Raw genomic sequence first — 23,374 nt, 5'->3', positions numbered from 1 at the left:
ATAATTTAAACAACACTATTACTATGCTTGAAATGTTTAAATACTGTATTGTTTAATTTTTATGAATGTGACCATAATCATTTATATGCCCCAAAAGAGTTTGTTCTTGAATCTTTGAATTAAAAGTTACTCTTTTACTTATATTGCATGAATAATGCAAAAAGCTACATCGAATAGTTGTACATAATAAACTACTGTAGGCCTAAATATTAAGCTCTTGTCTGAGTTTTGGTGTTATCTACCTGCACCAGCTGCTTTTGATTTGTGAACTGTTTACTTTTTGTTTTCAGGGGATAAACTGTCTTTTGTTTACTTCTAGAAAGTTTGATGTATACAGTAAGTGATTTGCATAAAACCACAGAAGGTCTTTGTCTTTTTAGTTCTTGCAGCTCTTTGATCTACCAACAGGAGCAATTTGATTTAAAGTGGGTGGAACCATCACTAATGGGCTTTGGCCACGTGGTAAAAAGGTTTGCAAGATTAAAACATATTTTTATAATATGTTAATATACAAACTCTGAAATTATAGACAACAACAGCAAAGGTATTGTAAGGGCATAAGGTACATACTGGTCTTGGTTACACAACCTCTTTTTTTATATGCTTTAATGGTTCCCTGATGGTAAATGAAATATGTCTCCTCCATCTGTTGGTGATGTCTCCACACTCCACAGACTTTTTACATTTACTAGTATGCCTGCCTGCCAACAACATGTCTCTCTCCATATAGATCTCTCGTCGTTCACAAAATGTGAAAAATGCTGGCTTCTGTCGAGGAAATTATCCAATAAAGAAAGACTCAAGAGAAGTCTTTGTATCTTTTCACAAGAGAAGAAAGTTTATTTCGGTACCTGGTAAAGTTCTCATACACAAGTGCAAGAGGCTTGAGTGGAGAAGTCCCGAAAACAAAATCAACCAAACACACACATTAGAAAACACCTAAATGTCAGCTCAAACTCAACCCAATTGAACCATTATCATCTAATGATATATTTCATTTCAAATACTAAATAGGATTTCAAGTGACAATTGGACAACATTTTTGTAGAAAATGGTAATTCAGTGTATCTCTGAATGCCTGAATGTAATCTAAAAACACACTGTGCTTATCACCCTCACAGTGGTGGTGCAGTGGAGAGAGCTAATCAGACAATTAAACAAAATTGATGAAAGTGAAACAGAACTGGCATGGGCGCAAGCTTTACCTCTGGTATTGATGTACATATGGTGAACAGACTGACAAGTCTCAGTCCACATGAGGTGTTGACAAGGATACCAATAAATATCTTTGCAGGTACAGGGAAAAGACAATTGCTGTCCGAATGTGGAGCCCTGGATGAAGTGATGGTTGAGAAACATGTTGAAAAATCTTTTGAGAAATCTGCATTCACAGGTGAAAGCTGCCCTCCTGGAACCAGGAAAGGGAATGATCCATTAGCTGAACACAGGCGACTGGATCCTTGTCAAGGACTTGAGGAGAAAGGCTTGGCACTAACCACGTTGGATGGGACTGTGGCAAGTGATACTGACCAATTCAACTGCAGTACAAGTGGCAGAGAGAGAAACTTGGATACAAGTGTCACATTGCAAAAAGGTGACAAGGAATAACCAACACGATTGAGGGTTCCAGGTGAAGTGTTATTAACCGCTTCCTGGTTCACCTGCGTTGCTGCTGCAACGGCTCGTAAAGAGACCACCCAGCAAGAAATAAAGTGTTAGCAAGGAGACTGTGATGAGGGAAATTGTATGCTACCTGTGAGTGTATTAAAGGAGGAGGTAACACTGAACAAGAATCACATGATCGTCCAGAAGTTAACAGCAGGATGCAAGGAAGCGGGGTGAGAAAGAGTATTCATTTTTGATAGGGTGTGATCATTACAGTATGTGACATCCTGCATGTGAGATCTGAAGCAGAAACCCATAATTTTTTGTACTGATTCACAATGTGATTGATGTAGCATTTACCTGTAAAGTAAAATTGACAACTGTGGCATGGAAATGTAATATATAGATTTGAAATGCGGTAAATCCCCAGAAAACTGTTTTCAGGAGATTTAACAGAGAGTTCACTTTGCTGACCCAAAGCTGAAGGGGCTATGAGATTTAAAGCTCTGCTTAAACAGCTTAAAGTAATTTGCTGAATGTAAAGAGAATGTTGAGAAAGAAAGGCAAAGTTTGTGTTTTGTTGTGTGTGAACGGTGAATGCAAGAAGGGGATGGTAGGAGTGGAAGAGGTTTTCTGTGATGCTTTGTGAGAAAAGCAGTTTAGAAATATATATTTTTTATAATTATCACTATTCTTACGGTCGAATAATAACTTAAAGTTAGTGTGAGATCCTGAGAAAAAAAGAGAACAACTGATATTTATGGGATATAAAAGGTCATTGAAAAGAATCAGTGTGGAGAGAATTGAAAATACTCTCAGTCTCAATTTGCTCAGTTTCTTCTTGAAATATAACAGCAGTGGAAAAGCGTGTGGAAGCGGAAGCATGTGGATATAAAAACAGAGGGGAGTGGATACAGAAACACCCAGGACAGAGAGGTGCGGCAACATTGGTGTGTGCACATGTTAAGTCACCTGTGTGTTGAGGTTGTACAGAAATGGTTCCACCTCTTAAAAACTAAATTGTGACTAATCGTGCGTTCCATTCATCTCGGAAGTCAGAGGTCCGTGTAATTTTCTGAGTTCCGAGACCGGAACTGACAAATGGAATGCCCCCCGATGTCGGAATTCCTACTCGGAAAGTCGGATGAACTCAGAGGACCCCGAGTTCAGAAAGCTAGATGGCTGCGAAGAGCATCGACTGTAGTATGCTGTGGGTTTAAAGTTTTTTTTTAGCACTTTTGTCTTTTTTGTGTCCAATTTAGTAAGTCGTATTCACAATACTGTATTACCGTTGCCTATAGGCATGTTGCTACGATCCTGTTATGCGTGAATTACCGCGTAATGTGTTGTTTATAAACTGGAACAGCTAAAATTGGCTAGGTCGCTGCTGCTAACAACAACAATGGTTGCTGCTGCTACAAGAACACTGCCTAACGTTACAAACCGTAAAAGTGTTTACACATAAACCCCGTTAGGCAAATTTATATTGCAAATATAAGTTTGCACTTCCATAGGGCATTGCCCTTTGTTTACACCGCTGGTTCGATTAAAACGTGGTTAACATACGTGGAAACATTAACATACCTTCTCCGCTTTCTGTCATCTTCCTCGAGGTGTCTTATGTGAAGGGCATACTTATTTTGTAGCTCTCTGTATTCCAAAAGAGCTAGTGCAACAATTACTTTCCTGGAGGCGTCCATCTTTTTTCCCGACTTGTCGTGTTGTGTGTAATGGAACGCATCCAACTCAGATTTTTTGTTTTTTTTTAATGGATATGACGTTGATCCGAGTCCTGAGCTCCGACTTCCGAGACAAATGGAACGCAGCATAAGACCAAAATGGCAAAATGGCAATTGCGAGTGGGGTGGCCAATGGGATGGCCAGGCTTCGGTGCATGGTGGCCACAGCCACCTCTGGCCACCCCCTAGAAAATTAAACTCAGGGAGGTGTGTGTGAGCTGATAGGGTCAGAATGTTGCATGTTCATTCCAGATGCAAGCATAGAAGTAGAGGATTTGGTAAAGTGGTCCACCAAGAGGATACTCAGACACATGGGATTCTTGGTTTAGTGGCATTTTTAGTTCAGTAGGTGGAGGTTTTAAACATATTTTGAGTTTTTTAGGTGCAATTGCCTTTGCTGTTCTGTTGATTTTTGTTCTGATCAAGATAATCATATTTTGTTGCAGACAGGGAATGAAAGAAGCATGTAGAGATGATCGAGGGAGTAAGAAAGTGGTTGTGAGAGATCCGCTATACATGTGTGAGACTAGTGAATAGATGGAATTGCAAAAATTTAGAGAAATATAAATTGATTCGAGAAATAATTGATTTCATGGGATTTTATTATTTTTATTACTTTCATTGTCGAATGTTCTGAATAATTTTTGCTAATCGTGTGATCCTACTCACTCGTATAACCATTTTTGAGAAATTTGTAGTTTTTAATGAGTAGTTTGAACATTTCGAAATATTACAACCATATAGCCACCTGCTGATTTTATTGATTGTGATTTAATTGATTGAATAAATTTTTTTCTCTTGCAGGTTTTAAATTCATTTTCATGTACTATGACTTCGTTGCATTTATGATATTAATGTTTAGATGTTACCTATTTTGACCCTTGCGATTCTGATAATATGTGTGAATGTACCACAAGTCTTTATGTTATGTTTAGCCACTTGGCACCTCACAGACAGCTCTGAGTTCCTTAGTCAAGGCCAACACACACACACACATGCACACATCAGCAGAATCATAGTCAACGACTCTCATTCTAAAATGTCATTTTAATACCTTAAGGGATTAATATTCAACTTAACATATAAACATTAATATCATAAATGCAATGTAGTCCCATACTTCTCAGGCAGTAAAGCACCAAGGTACGAATCTGAGTCCAATGTTTGTGTGATGCCCCTCTACTGAGATGCCTCCACCTGGATGATTTTTGAAGGCAGCATAGATGAATCCTTTACTGCCTATGGTATATAAAAAATCCTAAAGTGCCATTTGAAACAATACAAATGATATCTGGTGGTCACTGTTTGTTCTGGGGTCTCTCTCTTTTTTTTCTTTTTTTTTTTACTACATTGCAGGGTGTGTGATTTTGAGGATGTCTGGCTTTTCCTGAACATTTCAATTCAAACATCATTGTATACATTCAAAACAAACAACAAGGAGGAAAAGGTTCTTTTGGTTCTTCTCTTCCTCTTGGATGAGACTACAAGGGATGTGACTCATGCTGTTGCCAAGTACAGACTGTTATTTTAGTTAAGAGCTGTATGGAAAGAGATAAAGACTGGAGAGAGAGAGAGAGAGAGAGAGAGAGAGAGAGAGAGAGAGAGAGAGAGAGAGAGAGAGAGAGAGAGAGAGAGAGACGTTTAGTTGGACAGGGCGGGTAGTGATGGAAAGGTCGGATCATTTGACTGACTTGGATCTTTGTGTGTCGTTCAGCAAAATGAATGTTTATTCAAGTCATTTCGTTCATTTGAGTAGAATTAAATTAAAATGTTACATTTTCAATAGCCAAATCCCCCCCAACACGTCTACTTACGCAAACTTTGATTATAGTCCCAATAAGGAAAAAATGATAATGCAGCCAAGGACAAATTATGAGAAACAGAAAGATTATACAGCCGTATACGCTATGTGTCACGTGACAAAAGAACGAACGACTGGGACCAGAAGACTCGAGGGCTGTGTCTCGTTTGGAAGGCTGCATGCTAGGTAGGACGCGTCCTTTGAAGGCTGCAGTATACCGAGTGTCCTCCTTTAAACAAACCTCGTTTAAACGAGACGGCCTTCGTAGGACAAACAGAAACGGAACGTAACATGGTTGCTATGACAGCACACCACTTTAACAAGCGCGAGCGCTTTGAGTGAGAAGGGAACAAAGTCCCTCTGGAAGGGAATGTTTGAGGTACATTTTAGGAGAGTTATAATGATGTAAAGAGAAAAGAAAATAGATTTTACAGGTGTACGTTTAGTCTAATACTTTATTTTAATTATATATTAATATAATTATACATATTTTATACTCTGCACCCATCTACTGAGGTACTTCAACTTGGGAATTAACATTCCTTGCGTTTGAACATCATATTTACGGGCAAATTGGTGTCATTTTTTTTTTTTAGATATTTCCGTTTAAGCAAAGAATTGTGGGTTGTGAGTGCCCACGAAGGATACACCTCATGCATCCTCCGAATTCCCGTGAAAGAAGGTCGCATTCGGAGTGTCCTACTCGCTTTTCTGAAACGAGATAGCCTCGATGACGTATGCGGCCGACAAATGCGACCTCCGGAGGACGCATCCTTCCAAACAAGACACAGCCGAGAGGTGAACTAATAATTTCTGTTTCCTGTGTGAGCAATGCATAGCGTATACGGCTGTCACGTGACAAAAGAACGAACGACTCGGACTAAAAGAGTTGAAATGTGAACTAATCATTTCTGTTTCCTGTACAGCGCCTATGCGGTTTTCACGTAACTAACGAACCGTGGTTGCGCAATGTGCATGCGCGGCCAACACAAAATGAACGAATCACTCTCTGAGACTACTAGTTCTTCTGAGTCACATAAAATATTCAACGACCCATCACTAATGAGGGGTGGGGGTAGTCTGCAGAAAAAAGATGCCTAAATATGTATTAACGTATCAAATTAGTTCGTTATCTATTTCTGCCTGGCTTTAGCACCAGATTAAATATTTGCATGTCTAATAAGTTAACCTGAAATCAGAACAGCTCTACTTTAAAGTGAACTTTCCAAAAGCAGATTGCATGTGTTGTGTAGTGAGTATTCATTTCTCATGCAGGGAGTACCGGGCGTGTCTTTATCACACTCACAGTCTCGCACACAACGTCCTGCATTCGTGTGTGTGTGTTGGGCGGTAGAGTGGAGTTTTCTCAAACTATAACCAATACGGAAGCGTTGTGTGACAAACAAAGAGGTGAGCCTTTTATTATTTCAGTAGTGTATTACTGCGTAATAATTAACATTTCATAACTCGGACAAAACTGAAGGTTGACAGAATCGTAAGCACTTGTAAGTGTTTTCGTCGCGTTTCGAACGCGGAGTGATTCCGCGCGCTCGCGCACTCTCCTCTCAGCACGTAAATAGCTTAAACAGCGGGTTTATTTTCAAATAGTTCATTGAGGAGTGGAAATGTAATAACAAGGATTTGTTGAAGGTCTTATAAGTAGAGAATATGTTTAAACAAGTCGTGAAGCGAAAAATAAATAGTTGGCTAGGAAGTTATACCGAAGTATCTAGCTGCTAGCTTTGTTGTTGCGTTTACCTCATAGACATATTTTATCATATATTATCATCAGTTGTCAGGGAAATTCTTAGAGATTCCCTGCATTAACCTTTTAATGTCCACATTCGTGGCTATAGATTGATTGTTGCATTAGCAACTGCTTCTAAGTAGTGAGCTGGCAACTTTGCTAACCACTAGCCACTTAGCTATCTGGTAAGAGTAAGAAGTAGGAGTGAAAGAGCGTGTGAGCCAATTTGTCTGTGTAATAATCTGTTACTTACTGTAAACTCATGTTGCAGCCACATGTGTTGTTGTCTATAGGGAACTGAAACATCCCCTTTCATTAAGAAAGCGTAAATTGTGCAATGAATTGTGTAATTGTCCAGTGTTTTTAGGATGTGATGCAATTATGTTTATTTCAGCATTATTATTTTTTTAAAACAAAAATAATATAACCGATCTCTCCAAGTGTTTTTAGTTATGAGCTAAGCATTTTCTCCCCCCAATGTCACAGAAGAAGATGCACTATTACAGATATGAAAATGCAGAGGTCAGCTGTTGCTACAAATACCTCATGTTCAGCTACAACATTATCTTCTGGGTAAGTTGATATTTTGCTCATCGGCACACATAAGTGCTCACAAACTGGCCTCTCTCGTCTTCTGTCAGTCATGATTAAATGACCACCCTTCTAGTTTTGAAGTTAGATAACATCAATTGCCAACTTTTCTGTCACTCTTGCTCAGATAACATCATCTTCAGGCCAGGCCAATTTTTCATGTTTATCTGTTCCAAACTTAGTTGCACAGTGAGTTAGCACCCACAGATGAACCTTTATCAAGACAAAGTCAGACCACTAATCAGAATCAGCTTTATTGCCAAGTATGCTTACACATAAAAGGAATTTGTCTTGGTGACAGGAGCTTCCAGTGTACAACAATACAAAAACAGCAGCAAGACATAGATAATAATAAAAAATAAAACTAATAGCTTCTGGGAACGTGACGTCAGCAACGCAATGCATGTTGGGACTTTAGGACACGGAAGCTGTGGTGGATACTGTGTTGTATTGGAAATAGATGGTATAGTTTGTATTATACAGATAAAAATATGTAACAATGGTGAATGCTTGTTGTGTAATTAACTGCCATGATCGCACTCAAGACCGGCGTGGAAACCGTATTTCAAATGGAGTGCGATTGGTCTTCGTTCGGTCCATTATTGTTTTTTTTCCTTTTCTGTTTATTATCGCCGTGTACTAATATCTGATAACTGATAAGCGTGTCCTAAAACATGGCGGCAACTACCCAGAATGCAATGCGTAGGGGCATAGTTTCCCAAGCTCTATTATACACATACGTACAGTCACATACATACACACATACACATGGGTAGTGCAAATCTAATACAATCTGTTATGTACAGTGCAAATACAGATCTGTTATGTACAGTGCAAATTAGGGCTGGGACGATTCATCGACGTAATCGATGTCATCGATTACAGAAATATGTCGATTTGCATAACATGCTTCGGCACGTCACAATGGAGTAATTACAATGGCAGCACCCGGTTTAAGTATGGATTCCCCCGAAGAACAAGCTGCAGCTAAAAAAAACTCGCCTGCGGTCACCTAAAGCGTGGGAGTATTTTAGCCAGAGACCCAACAATGTGGTGCTGTGTAAGCTTTGCAAATTGGAAATGGCTTATCACAGCAGTACAACTGCCATGAACGAACACTTGAAGCGAAAGCATCCCAGAGCACTTTGTCAAGATGGCAGCAAGGCAGCACCGTAAGTCCTGTTTACTTTTTGTCCCCACCCAAGCATGACATATTAGTATTACAACACATGTTTCTGTTAGTAGTAGTCACTTTAAATTGATTTTCTAAATGTTTCCTCATCGCCCCCATGTTAAATGTAATTTCTGCACCGCTACTAACGTGGGGTGACCATACGTCCTCTTTTTTCCGGACATGTCCTCTTTTTCGGACCTTAAAAAAGCATCCGGCCGGGATTTCTAAATTTGCGAAAATGTCCGGGATTCGGCTTTAGTTGCATTATGATGTGCATCTGGTCTAATACTTCATTGTGTGTGCGTGCATATTTGCATTGCTTTAACCCCTCTTTGTAAGTCCCGCCTTCTCGCACAACAATTGGTCAATTATAAGAGGCTTGCAGCAACTATTAGCAAAATTCCTGCCTGTCAATCTCTCTGCGAATGCGCGAAGCACTGTTGTGTTCGGCATCAAACAGTTGCTTGACAGCAGCAGCAAATGACAGCTGAGTGGAAACAATGCCCAAACGAAAGTGCAAATTTACAGAAGATTTGCAAAAAAATTCCCATGCTTTCGTCCAGGTCGAGATCCGTAGGAAGCAGAATGTATGACATGTAAAGCTGGCACTTATGTGTCAGTTGCTAATAAAGGTGCAAGTGATTTAGAAGCACACATTAGCTCTGCAAAGCATAAAGGGTCAGCAAAAGGTGAAAGTTCATCAGGTAAATTAACGGACTACTTTTTGCAACCAGGTACAATTTTTATCACATTGCTTAATTTTCCATGGCCATTCAAAATAATACTAATAGTAAATGAAGGTACACTCATAGCATCAAATATTTTATTTTAGTACATGGACATTCAAAAGAATGTTGGAAATGTTTATATATATATATATATATATATATATATATATATATATATATATATATATATATATATATATATATAAATTTATGTTATGCTAATAGATTGTCTTTTTCACTGTATTAAAGTTTGCATTCATATTATCACTGTTTTTTGATACAGAATAATGCCCTGCAGTGCACACTTTGTTTCTTGTACATTTGTTTGTGTTTTAGAGAAGATGATTTAATAAAATATTGAAATATTAATAAGACAAGTTTTGTATATTTATTTTGGGTTATTTCATTGTTATATTAATCAAGTAATAATTATAAAAAATCTTTAGAATAATCGGCAAATTAGTCATTAGATTAATCGACTAATCGGAAAAAGAATCGTTAGATTAATCGATCAAAAATAATCGTTAGGTGCAGCCCTAGTGCAAATACAAATCTGTTATGTACAGTGCAAATGTTTTTTGTTTTTTTGTTTTCAGAGGAATGTAATGGCAGAAGAGGTTGGATATGTTGGATAAATATAAAAAAGACTAAACTGTGTATTACACATAGTTATTGTTCAATGGGGCAATTTAACTGTTCATGAGATGGATAGCCTGAGGGAAAAAATTGTTCCTGTGCCTGACGGTTCTGGTGCTCAGAGCTCTGAAGTGTCAGCCAGAAGGCAACAGTCCGAAAAGATAGTGGGCAGGGTGAATGCGGTCCAGAGTGATTTTTCCAGCCTTTTTCCTCACTCTGGAAGTGTATAGTTCTTGAAGGGGGGGGGGCAGGGGGCAACCAATAATCCTCTCAGCAGTCTGAACTGTCCTTTGTAGTCTTCTGATGTCTGATTTTGTAGCTGAACCAAACCAGACAGTTATTGAAGTGCAGAGGACAGACTCAGTGACTGCTGAGTAAAACTGTATCAGCAGCGCCTGTGACAGGTTGAATTTCCTCAGCTGGCGAAGGAAGTACAACCTCTGCTGGGCCTTTTTCACAATGGAGTCAATGTGGGTCTTCCACTTCAGGTCCTGTGAGATGGTAGTGCCCAGGAACCTGAATGACTCCACTGCTGCCACAGTGCTGTTTAGAATGGTGAGGGGGGTCAGTCTTGGGGTGTTTCTCCTAAAGTCCACAATGATCTCCACCGTTTTGAGCATGTTCAGCTCAAGGTTGTTTTGACTGCACCAGTCAGCCAGCTGTTCAACCTCCCTTCTGTATGCAGACTCATCGTCATCTCGGATGAGGCCGTTGACAGTGGTGTCGTCTGAAGTGCAGGTTGAATAGCAGGAGGGGAGAGGAGGTGGGTTGCAGGAGGTGTTGGTGTTTGTGTGAAGTGAAGGTCAGAATGGGTGTGGGGTGTGAGATTGGGCCTTTCAAATCTGCAGTAGAACACATTCAGGTCGTCAGCCAGTTGTTGGTCCACCACAGGGTTGGGGGTAGGAGTCCTGTAATTTGTGAGTTGTTTCATGCCACTCCACACTGATGCAGGGTCGTTAGCTGAAAACTTGTTTTTCAGCTTCTCAGAGTATCTCCTTTTAGCCACTCTGATTTCCCTGTTCAGTGTGTTCCTGGCCTGATTGTACAAGACTTTATCCCCACCCCTGTAAGCATCCTCTTTGGCCTGACGAAGCTGCCTGATTCTGAATATTCAAAAACCGGGAAAAGATTGTCTGGTACATGCTGTCGAATGTTCAGCAGTTCGTTTCTGTTAAAACTGACTGGAAAAAGATGACTAAACACACCGGACAAACAAACAAAAACCACAAAAGAACTGAGGAGCTCCACACCGAGGCAGCCATCTGCGGCGCCATCATGATGATGGCGCCATCGTAATGATGTCAGGCTTCCAGATTTATGTCAACAGGAAATATGCCTGTATTTGTGTAGTAAGGTATATTCTGCATGGCGTGACCTTAATGGGGAAGCATGGGAGGAGTTTGAGGGTTCTGAGATGACTGTTCTTAACCCCTGTTTTCCTGTTTTCAATATTTTAACATGGGTTCTGAGAAATGGATGTTTCTAATACTGTATAGTGTATGGTTCTTAATATTTAATGTCATGGTTTAGATATGAATTGTATGGGGAACTGTTCCATTTTTAATTTTTTTTATGAGGCTGTGCTGTGAGCACGTTTTTTTGTAATGCCACACATAAAATACTACTGCTGAAATAGTGTCCTGACAAATCACACCAGTCTCTCTGACAGCACTACTAGGCTCTGTATATGGCAAAAAGAGTCAGGGTCCTGCACTTTTTTTAGCCAATAAGATATGAATAAAGAACTTGAATAATATGATGCAACATTACTTTCAGTAATATGTCTCATTAACCTTTTGTGCACCTCAGCTGGCCGGAACAGCATTCATCGCAATTGGCTTCTGGGCCTGGAGTGAAAAGGTGAGTAGAAATCTGTGTAAAGGCATTTACTAAAGCACATGGGAAAGAGAGAGTGGACTAGACCTGTATTAGTAGAAATTGTATTTTTGCAAATGTTCTGTAATCATCTCTCATATCCACATTTTCTACCTAGTTATTTTTAGTAGGCACTATCCACATACCTAGCAGGCTTTCTAAAAACCTTTGTGAGTTTATCTTAGCAACCCTCTATGATTATGTTGGAGAAAGAATTGGTTAGTACATTTTTGTTTTTACTCACCAGACTAAATTATGCTTACATGTCATTACATTGATGACATGTAAGCATAATGTAACTAAAAAATATATGAAGCAAACTGAGAGAGGGGGCTTCTTCATATATATTCACGCAATATAGTATATTGTAATTTTTTTTCTTTATAATTTTAATCACATTTTAGCTTTTTAAAAATGTTCAAATTTCACATTCTTTCAATTTATATGATGTCATGAAATCACATTTTAAGCTGTTGTCACTGTTTGAAATTTTGTACACATTTTTAACAAAATTCACAAGGTAGGAACCAAATAATGAAAATTAGGGGTCACAATTGTGGAATTTGGCTGACAATTAATTGTCAAACAAATAATTGCGATTATGATGATTAATTGCCTGATTTAGGGCTATGATGATTAATTGTCTGTTTTAGGTGTTTCATGAATATGACGATTAATTACCATACAAACTCACTATGTGTGCTTCATGCACACAACAAAGTCATTTATACAAATTTAGCTGGGTCATATAATAAAATAAGGGTATATGATTTCCTTTTCAGGCTTCAAAAATTTATGAATGACAGTCAAATATAAAAGTATAAAATGTAAAATAATATTTAATTATCAAAATATGTCTAAATAACTAAAATATATGTCTCTTATTTGTCCGATTTACTTTTGATCCATTGGATTTATCAGTGTTTTGTTTTCTTTGCTTCTTTTGTAACCCAGCCAACCTGTATAGATATTATATTATATTATGCAATAGTAAAATATTTCTGCCTTAAATTCTTCACTTTCACACATTATTTTAAGGCTCTCTGATTAACTCACAAGCCCTTATTTCTCATGAAGGAAGACTCTGAGATTCTGTTTCTTGCATTTTATCATCTCCACAGAAATAGAGCAGGGCATCTCCTCTGTCTCACTGCGTGTTATTAACACTACGTGAATAAACAATGACCACGGACATTTGCCATTACATGGCCGTTAAGTGAAACTGGAGCGCTTTGCGTTCACAAAATTAATACGTTTATACCTTGTTTATATTTTCGCGGGAGTTTGGCGCAAGCCTCTGTAGATGGCGTGAACATCAGAGCGCTTGAGAAGTGGTTCATCTTCACATGCTCTCAAGACAGCTGCTCTTGTGACGTCCGCGGTGCGGTTACCTGAGATGCTTGGAATTCAACTGAATGAGACACGAGTGCTTTTTCCTGCGCGTTCATGAGACAGCATGCAGGGAAAGACGAGGCTGAATACAGCTTAATCAACTGCTTTTTATTCAGTAAAAGGGCCTCGGTGCTTCGACACTACACAACTCTATCACTGGCGAGTGAAATGTTAATATTTTGTTGCCAGTGGCTAATAACAGACGTTTTTTGGTCGCATAGTGCGAAATTTACTCGCATATGCGAGTGATTTACTCGCAATGTAGAGGGCTGCTTAATGAGTGCAAAGGTGTTTGAGGGGCTTTGAGAATAACAACTAGTGCTAATGGGTGCTTTGATTTTTTCCACAGGGTGTACTATCGGATCTGACACAAGTAACACGTCTACATGGTTTTGACCCTGTTTGGGGCGTGCTTGTGGTGGGCACTGTCACATTTATTTTGGGCTTTGCAGGATGTGTTGGAGCACTCAGGGAAAACATCTGCCTCCTGAAGTTTGTAAGTACCCATCCTTCCTCTGTGATACTGAGAGGCCATCATATTGTTTTCTTTTCTACTAAGTTATACAAAACACCAGTATTCCTCATTGCAACAGTATGTGGAATTTTATTCAGATTAAGGTCGCTGAGCTTTGATGACATGCTTTTTGTCCAAGTTTCTGAAACGGGCTAAAATAGTTACAATGTTGCATTTTCTTCATGGTTCGTTTGGCTTTCACAAGGTTATATTTTAAAATGGACCAAAACTGTAAAATTTCCATTGTGGTTATTTTTATCCGTCATTAGTTGCTTTCGCATTATTTCTGCGTTGAAAAGTAACTGTTGTCGTGGTCACGGAGCTCTCTCTCCCTCTCGCCAACATACTTGCACACACACACTTGCGCACACTAGGGTTGCGTGATTTACCGTTACTAACAAAGTATCGTGATACCAAAAAATTTAAACGGTACGATATTATCTTGTTGCTAATTTCAGTGCCATCTTACAGTATGCTGTCTTTAGCAAAATAATGAGATGTGACAGTTTTGAGATGAAATCAATGACAATTTGGAAATAAAATAAAAAACCTCTGGATATGGCCAAGTGTGATCATTAAACAGCAGAAGGATGTAATTGAATTAAATATTATGCAGTCACATGCAATGCACGCTACAGAATGAACAAGAGGTGCCACTCTGCTCTGTCATCTTCACAAGCATGCTCACACACTCACACAAATGCAACACACTACTGGTGCTTAATTTTCATGCAGTGTGTTTAGAGTATAAATGGCTGTTAACACTTAAATGAACTATCCGGTGCAGCTCTGAGATTTCAGCTCGAGAGTCACGACAGGATTATCCCAGCATTAATGGGAAGCTTGATATAACTTACCTGTAAAAAACAGGAAGAACTCAAAGGTCTGTCAAAATAAAAGTCCTGCTAACATGAAAGCTCTATTCTACTGGATGCTTGAAATTGAAGACAGAAAAATATAACTACTGTATAAAAATATAATATTCAAAAAGTAGCAATAATACTCATAATAACAATGATATAATATTAAATGCTTGTTTTAATATTATTATTATTATTATTATTATTATTATTATTATTATCTGTAAGCAATATTACAATGCAAGTGCTTTATCAGCATGTTGTGATTAGCAACATAGCAGCCTTGTGCCACAGGTAATCAGAATTTTTTTTCATTAATACTGTGAAGCTCTGTTGTGCAGAATTTTATTTTTTTAGTCTTGTCAGTTCTTCAGTAAAAGAAGCTCATTGGTCACTTGAAGAGAAGACCCTGCCTTGGCAATTGAACGATCTTTTCAAGCAAACCGGATGTGTTTTTTCAGTTTTTGAGGCCATTTAGTCATTAGCTAGTCCTGGCGTTCAAGTGATTAACAACCTCCCTCTGACAGATGCTAGTGCGTGCTTCGTCTCCCTACACCTGGCCGGCAATTATGTTAATGTGGCTCACACGTTAAATCACTAGAAAAATCGGCTAGAGTGCCACCGGCTTTTGGGATGAGAACAACTACAGCATTGATTACACCAGGTGGATATGGCATAATCTGAACAACACATGACTAACTTGCCAAGAAACTGTCACATTGCTAAATGGTGGACAGTGTTTTCAAACATTTGTAGCAGATTTTGAATTACCATAATGTCACTTAAATAGACTCTAATCTAGGACAAGCTTTATCTGTCCATGCCTTCTCCACAATGAAAAAAACTGATTGTGAAATTAGTCCCCAGATCTACTTACAAAATGCACAATTTATGTTAACAGTGTCAAATGCAGTTCTTTTATCTATCTCCTTGTTTGTCTTGCAGTTCTCTGGAGTCATTGGGTTAATCTTCTTCCTGGAGCTGACGGCTGCAGTGCTGGCATTTGTGTTTCAGGGGCAAGTTAGGGGATGGATAAATGATTTCTTCTTGGCCAATGTGAAGGCTTACAGGGAAGACATTGACCTACAGAACCTGATTGACTCCATTCAGAGACTAGTAAGTTTGAGAGAGTTTTTAAGCATACTGTATACCAGCGGTCACCAAAATTCGGACCTCGGCTTGGTTCCATCCGGACCGCGAGACATCTTGACATTTGCTTCCCCATCTCACCGTTTCTATACTTCAAGTGATCAGCACGACAAAACAACGGAGCTGTGTACAACGCAAGCGCTCGGGCACAGACAGCACAGATCTTTCAACGGTGTATCCTCAAATTACAGAACATGCTTCATTTTATACCTTTTCGTGCACTGTGCACAGAGTTGCAGATGCGGTTATTTTAACGACAGTAGACTATAGCGGAGAAATACAGTGAGCAGCAATATAGATGGTTACTGGCATCTTTCGTAAAACACACTGCAAAAAACAAGAATGAAGCAAAGTGAATTCAACTTCATGTGTCTGAAATGAATCCGACTGTTCAGCTAAACCAGGTTTGTGATAGGACAATGTGCTTCTAGAGCGCCTTTAAACTATAGTGTTTTTTTTCTGTCTAAAATTATCAGCATGTTTCGAGCCTTTCACAAACAGATTATTTTTGTGAAAATTAATCATAGATCATCTCTCACATAATTGTCAAGGAAAAACAACCAAAAATGTAATTTTACTAGTAGCATAGTGGAGTTCTCATGAGAACATTTCCATTATTTGATAGTCTGACCATTTATAGGCCTACTTAACTTTAGCTAACAGTATTTTTAAGCTTCACTGTTGTGCTGTACATTGTTTGTGTTTGGTAGATTTTAATTTAAAGGAAAATATAAAAAATGGTCCATTCAGACTTTAACATTTTCAAAATTTTCTCTCAGGGGATACCCCTGAAACCCATACAATATATTTCCTTAATAGTCACAAGGCCTCCTATGCTGCTTGAGTATCTAAAAATATTCAAACACAAATACTGAACAGTTCATTTTATCTTTTAATATTTATAACAAAGTGCTCTTGATTGATGAACTCATTGAAATATTTTAATCTTTTGGTAGAAGATCCCAGAAACCCCATTACTTTGGCTTTGGCTCTGGAGCTCCGATGTGCTAATCCTTGCCCAGTTTTAAAGAGACTGTTTTGACTTTGAAGTTTTTTTTTCTTCTTTTACAAAGTACTATTACTGCCAACTTGGAAATTTACAAAAAGGTCTACTATTTAAAAGAATTAGCATTTCTTATGTAATTTCATAGCTATACTGACTACTAACGCCATGTAGGTTATTGTCCGGACCTTTGCTGTGAAGGAAATTTAGAGACCGGACCTTTTGGAACTTAAATTGAATGACCTTGCTGGATACTAATCCTCCCTCAACCACTAAAATGTGTTGTTGTAAATACTCACTCTGCATTAGGGTTGCTCCGATACCAAAATTTTGCCTTCGGTACGATACCAGCCCTGGTACCTCGGTATTTATACTAAATCGATACTATAATCAAAAAAATAAAAAGTCTCAGATTTTTGATGAAATTACACAGAAAATGACTTGATTAAAAGAACTGCATAAAGTCTTACAGATACAAATTACGTGTTTTTGTTTTAATTTTTCTGGATTCATTGTTAAATGTTTTAATTAAATGTTATGATCAAATGGTGTTTAATCAAATTGATATAAACAGTTTTAATCAAATAAAAATAGAATTATTATTATTTTTTACAAAATAAATGTATTTTATTTTTGGTGAAATAAAATGCTGCACAACAGAGCTTCACAATATTAATGAAAACATTAATGAAAAAAAAATCTGATTACCTGTGGCACAAGGCTGCTTGCATTTGTGAAATTGCATACAGATAATAATAATATTAATAATAATAATGCAACCATTTAATATTACATAATTGTTATTATGAGTATTATTGCTACTTTTTGAATATTAAATATTTTTATACAGTAGTTATATTTTTCTGTCTTCAGTTTCATGCATCCATTTGAATAGAGCTTTCATGTTAGTGGGACTTTTATTTTGACAGACCTTCTTCCTGTTTTTTTTGTTGTTGTTTTTTCTTCTCCGCTTTTACTCCCAATTTGGAATGCCCAATTCCCAGTGCACTCTTAAGTTCTCGTGGTGGCGTAGTGACTCGCCTCAATCCAGGTGGTGGAGGATGAATCTCAGTTGCCTTCGCATCTGAGACCATCTATCCACGCATCTTATCACGTGGCTTGTTGTGCGCATTACCGTGGAGATATAGCGTGTGCGGAGGCTTCATGCTATTCTCCGTGGCATCCACGCACAACTCCCCACGCGCCCCACCGAGAGCGAGAACCACATTATAGCGACCATGAGGAGGTTACCCCATGTGACTCTACCCTCCCTAGCAACCGGGCCAATTTGGTTGCTTTGGAGACCTGGCTGGAGTCACCCAGCACGCCCTGGATTCGAACTTGCGACTCCAGGGGTGGTAGTCAGTGTCTTTACTCGCTGAGCTACACAGGCTCCTGAGTTCTTCCTGTTTTTGATGGGTTAGTTATATCAAGCTTCCCATATGTGCTGGGATAATCCCATCGTAACTCGTGAGCTGAAATCTCTGAGCTGCACCGGAGGAATTTGTCATTGATTTCATCTCAAATTTGTCACATCTCATATCATTTTGGTAATGACAGCATACTGTAATATAGTACTGAAATTAGAAACAAGATGATATCGTACCATTTATATTTTTTTGGTATTGCGATACTTCGTTAGTAACGGTAAACCGTGCAACCCTACTCCGCATGCCATCCACCACATATATATGCACAATTTTGACTCATTGTGCTACTCCACGTGTGCTACAATATTATTTTGTTTACCAACATTATTGACTCCTTTTTATTTATTTATTTATTTATTTTTATTATTTGTTCCTCAGACATTTAGACCTGGAGCTTCTTTAACAAAGACTAAATTTGTCCTAAACACAAATGTTGTTTTGTTCACAGAATCATTGCTGTGGAGCTAAAGACCCCAACGATTGGGACCTGAATGTGTATTTTAACTGCTCAATGAGTAAATCCAGCAGAGAGAAATGCGGAGTGCCTTTTTCTTGCTGCCTCAATGACCCTGCTGTAGGTTTCTCTCCACAGAATGCTTTTACTGTTATACAACATACATTTTCATATTTGATAAGATTAAGTAGTGTGAAATATTTCCTGTGATTTAATTTTCATGACCTATGGCCTTTCGTCACAGGATACAGTGGTGAACACGCAGTGTGGATATGATGTTAGATCATCTGGCACATTGGTGAGTGCACATTGCACAGTTCGACTTATGTAGACAGACAGTATGTTCTTTGCCATTATTGACAAAAGTTCTGCTTTAGTACACATTTAGATGAAATATGAAAGTTGTGGACTGCGTTCCTTCAACAGAAAGTGGGGTAAATGAAAACATTTGTCAGTTTCCACATATTATCGAAAAATGTGGGGAAACAGTTGCTGAAATTAAAGCCAAGTTTTCAAGTTTATGAGTGTCAGTCTTGCTAGTCTTTCAGCAGAAGTGAAAGTGGCAAAAGAGAGAATAATCTTTTGTGTTGTTCTGATGGCAGCTCCAATCTGTCATTTTGAAAAGCCCATTTTCACAAATAGAGTATGTGAATAGTTATTCTGTTCTTCTGCTCTCCAATTGTAATCATTCTCTTTTTGCACTCTGTTCTCCCAGTTGTAATTTCCCTACTGCCAATATGTACACAAACTGAAATAACTTGTTTATGATGTGGTTTTCACTGCAGACTTACTGCTGTGTAGTTCACTTCAATATATGGCTGTGTTAATTGTATAAGTACTCTATTTTACTGTCATTAAGTGCTTACTTATTACATGAATAAACACAAACTGTTTTTATTTTGGATTTACAGTCCCAGTGGAGCAGCACCATTTATGTCAAAGGATGCATTACAGCTTTAGAGGACTGGCTTCCACGGAATCTCTACATTGTGGCCGGAGTCTTCATAGTCATATCACTGTTACAGGTATTGGAAGTGCTTGAACTGTCAGAGTAAAATATATACTGCATGTAAAATATATCTTACAGCTACCCATTCCTTGAACACTCTTATTTCCACACAACAACCAAAAGCCATAAAACAGTAACACTACTGTGTAAATAGAAATATTGAAAATTCTATACTAATTCTGATATAATTATTAGAATGAATAGAAAGTTGAGAACATCTAACATCAACAAATGTCCCGAAGACAGTACTCTAATGCATGCCTTGGTTTTAAAGTAAATCTGAAGCTAATGTTGGGTCTTGTCACTCTGCTATTAGATGGTGGGAATCTTCTTGGCAAGGACATTGATTGGAGACATTGCAAAGGTCAAATTTAATTATTACTGAGCTCTTATAACTGTGGAAGCAACTGGAAAGCAGTATATGGAAAAAGATGTGGACCCTGTTTTATGACTCTGCCTCTTTTTTCTTCTGCATCTACTTTGTGGTGGCCAATCACATGTGTGGAGAAAGGGACTCCATTCACTGGACCACATCTTTATTGTTTCTTAAGACCATTTATTGAATCCGGAGCTGCCTAGCTAATTTGGATACCGTCACAGGTGTGCCTTCGCTCTTCTACAAGTGTTTCTTGGATAATTTAGCTCCAGGTCTCTTTTTTGTTTTTGTTTTATTGACCCACTATTAAGCAAACATTTGTATCTTTTGAAACCACTAATAACCAAACATTATGGAAATAATGGGATCTTCTATCAACAGACCATAACCTGTAATCTAACCTGAGATGTAATTATAATCATGAACAAAAGCGAGTAGGCCAACCAAGCTTTAATTACTGAAACATATCTGTATGGTCCTCTTGCACAGTCTGCTAAACATTGTGTCATGACTTTTCTATTGTCAACAGAATTGAGAATTAGTACAGAAGCACTATAAGAAGATGCTTAAATGTAAATGTACATATTTTTTCTCTGACAAAAAAAAAAAAAAGTTTAGAAGAGAAGGGAGCCTATCTAATGCATCAGTCGATTTTCCGTTTGTGATTCTGTATTTGATCATGAGCACCTCACCTAAACTGTTGTTTTCAAGTGGAGCCTTTGAATGATGTGAGATAATTTTATCCGTGGAACCATTTGAACATGTAGCTTTGCCTGTGATGAATTTGAACTCATTCATTTCATATAAGAGCGGTGAGACCCATAGAAATCACTTAAGTTTGATGGTAGTCACCATATGTTATTTTTTGAAGTACACATGCCATTGCCTTGAGATGTCAACTCTTACCTCATTGTTTCTACTTTTGACAGGTGACTTCATGCACAAACGAAGGTTGTGCCTTTTCATCGATTTAGAAATGTACATTGTTCCTTGCGTTACATAGATCGATTGAAATCAATATTGTAACTATTAGGTTATTGTTCTATTAGAATCTTGGCTCTTTTTATTTTGAAATTGATATAAGGCAATGTGTAAGTCATTCCATATCAGGTAATGTTTTCTGCATCAATTTGGAAACCTAACTGCCATTAGAACAACTCCTACTTACAACACAAACATTAATGCTGAAGTGTGTTATTTCTGTGTCACTCGTGTAGCTAAATAGATTTTATTTCAGAGATTCCAAAATCTGTTCATTGGTTGTACAAAACGATAGTCCCGCCCCAAACTAACACCATTGAGAAAATCTTGCTGCGTTTGGCTGAACAAACCTCTCAAACAGAGAAATGATTTAATATTGACACAGAGCCATAGTCTTAAACTTATATGTGAAATCTACCTACAAATGACTTATTTATAATTGACACTGCATATTAAGCTGGGATATTACATTTTTTTACATAAAAAATTACATCAGCAACAATATGCATTCTGATAGAAATGTGAACACCTGCCTGTCTTTATCACTCTATAGCCCAAAGAATCCTCCTGTGAACACTTCTGGCTTTCCTTTTCACAGTTCTATTGTTGTATACTTCTGTAAAATGACCTCTACAAGAAAATAATGGGGAAAAAAGTTAATCTTCTAAATGCAGAGTGCACTATTTTGTAGTTTTTTTTTCTTTCTTTCTTTTTTCCCCGGAGTGTGTGTATGCCACTGTGTAGTGTTAAAGGTATAATTCACCCAAAGCATGTTCCAAACCCATATGACTATTTCTTCTGTTGAACACAAAAAGAGAAGTTAGGAAAAATGTTCAGTCGTAGTCACCATTAACCACAAAATGTAAGTGAACAGTGACTGGGGCGGACTTAACATCTTCATGTACCATGGAAAAAAAGAAGGTCATATGGGTTTGGAACAACATGAGGGAGAGTAAATGATGAAAATGTTATTTGTGGTTGAACTTTAAGACTTGATAGAGTGTTCACTAAAATGCAGTACAGTTTCTCCTTTTTTCATGAAGGGACTTTTTTTGTTGAATATGTGATTATCTTTGTAAATTTTTTCATAATTCCTTTCATTTTTATATGCAATAAATACATTTGATCTTAGTTATCACCGTCATTGATGTCTTTTAAGGTTTGTGACGCCCATACCAGCTTTGTTTGGGTGTATTATTATGCTGCAAATATTTGTGGTCAGACATTGGTTGTCAGATCAAGATATAAAACATATAAGTTTAAATATGTTTATAAATAGGTTTAATTATGTAAAACTGGTTTCCAAACAATTTTCATAAATACGCATTGCATGCAAACAATATTATTTTGCTTCAGAGATGGTCTATGGGACATAAAAATGTTTTTTAGCAGAGGTTAGACTATGTCCATTTTGTTTTATAATATGTTGCTTAAAAAATAACATTAGTGTTGCTCCTAATTTTGCACAGCTCATTATACAGGGACACTGGGGGTTTTCTTTTGTTTGTTTGTTTTTGCTATAAAAATAGACCATACATTAACCGAGTGTCTTCGAGGAAAATAAAATTATTGTATTATATTATTGTCAAGTTTATGTGTTTTGTTCTTGTTTTCATGTCTTTTATTTTCAAGTTTAGTTCCTGTCATGTCATGTGATATCCTGTTCCCTCATGTGATCTTGTCATGTGTTTCCCCTGTTCATGTGTCTTGTTTTCATTGGTTCATTGTTTGATTTCTTTGTTATTAGTCTTGTCTTTTCATTGGTTTAAGTTCATTTAGTCTTGTTATCTTGTTTATAGTTTATTCTTGTGATTGGTTGTCTTGTTTACCTGTTACCCATGTACTTGTATTTAAGCCCTTATGTTTGTCATTGTCTAGTGTCGGGTATTGCGAATGTAACTTTGTTGTTTTGTTCAAGCCAAGTTCAGTTCATAGTCTAGTCTAGTCTAGTCTAGTCTAGTCATGTCCATGTCCATGTCATGTCCATGTTTAGTTCACGTTTGTAGTCAGGGTTTTGGGATTCTACGTTTGAAAAATAAACTGCACTTGGGTTCGTCACTTCATCATCATCGTCCTCATCATTGTCTTTGCCAGCATCGTTACAGAATACCTGACCGCTCATAATGAACCCAGTAGTTCATCTCCTTCGTCTACGCCAGGGGAGTCGTCCCCTGGAGGAGTATGTGGAGGAATTCTGTGCTCTTGCCTGCAGGGTGGATTTTAATGAGCTGGTCCTCAAGGACTGTTTCCTTTTCGGACTTAATGAGCTGATTTCCTCTTTAATGCCTGACGGTCGGTGTGCCAACGGAA

At 37.9% G+C, this 23,374-nt stretch overlaps 1 protein-coding gene across 5 annotated transcripts; it reads left to right on the top strand.

Moving 5' to 3' along the window:
• The first annotated feature begins 5,826 nt into the window (after positions 1–5,826).
• LOC127414204 (tetraspanin-14-like) lies at positions 5,827–22,648 on the top strand. 5 transcript variants are annotated; one of them, XR_007892758.1, is made up of 10 exons: positions 5,827–5,943; positions 7,379–7,465; positions 11,831–11,881; positions 13,638–13,784; positions 15,608–15,778; positions 18,693–18,818; positions 18,943–18,996; positions 19,610–19,723; positions 20,024–20,307; positions 21,013–22,648. XR_007892758.1 is itself a non-coding variant. In XM_051652063.1 (9 exons), the coding sequence occupies exons 1-9, from the start codon at positions 5,896–5,898 to the stop codon at positions 20,090–20,092; spliced, it is 867 nt and encodes a 288-aa protein (XP_051508023.1). In that variant the 5' UTR covers positions 5,827–5,895; the 3' UTR covers positions 20,093–22,648. The 5 variants fall into 5 exon arrangements, 4 of the variants coding, with proteins under 4 accessions (XP_051508023.1, XP_051508024.1, XP_051508025.1 ...); XM_051652063.1 differs by having other exon boundaries at positions 20,024–22,648; XM_051652064.1 differs by having other exon boundaries at positions 5,881–5,943; positions 7,382–7,465; positions 20,024–22,648.
• Positions 22,649–23,374: the final 726 nt, after the last annotated feature.

This window comes from Myxocyprinus asiaticus, chromosome 23 (genome assembly GCF_019703515.2).
Source record: "Myxocyprinus asiaticus isolate MX2 ecotype Aquarium Trade chromosome 23, UBuf_Myxa_2, whole genome shotgun sequence".
Classification (NCBI taxonomy): domain Eukaryota; kingdom Metazoa; phylum Chordata; class Actinopteri; order Cypriniformes; family Catostomidae; genus Myxocyprinus; species Myxocyprinus asiaticus.
Note: the sequence above shows the minus strand (reverse complement) of the source record. Positions and strands in the feature narration are given on the sequence as shown.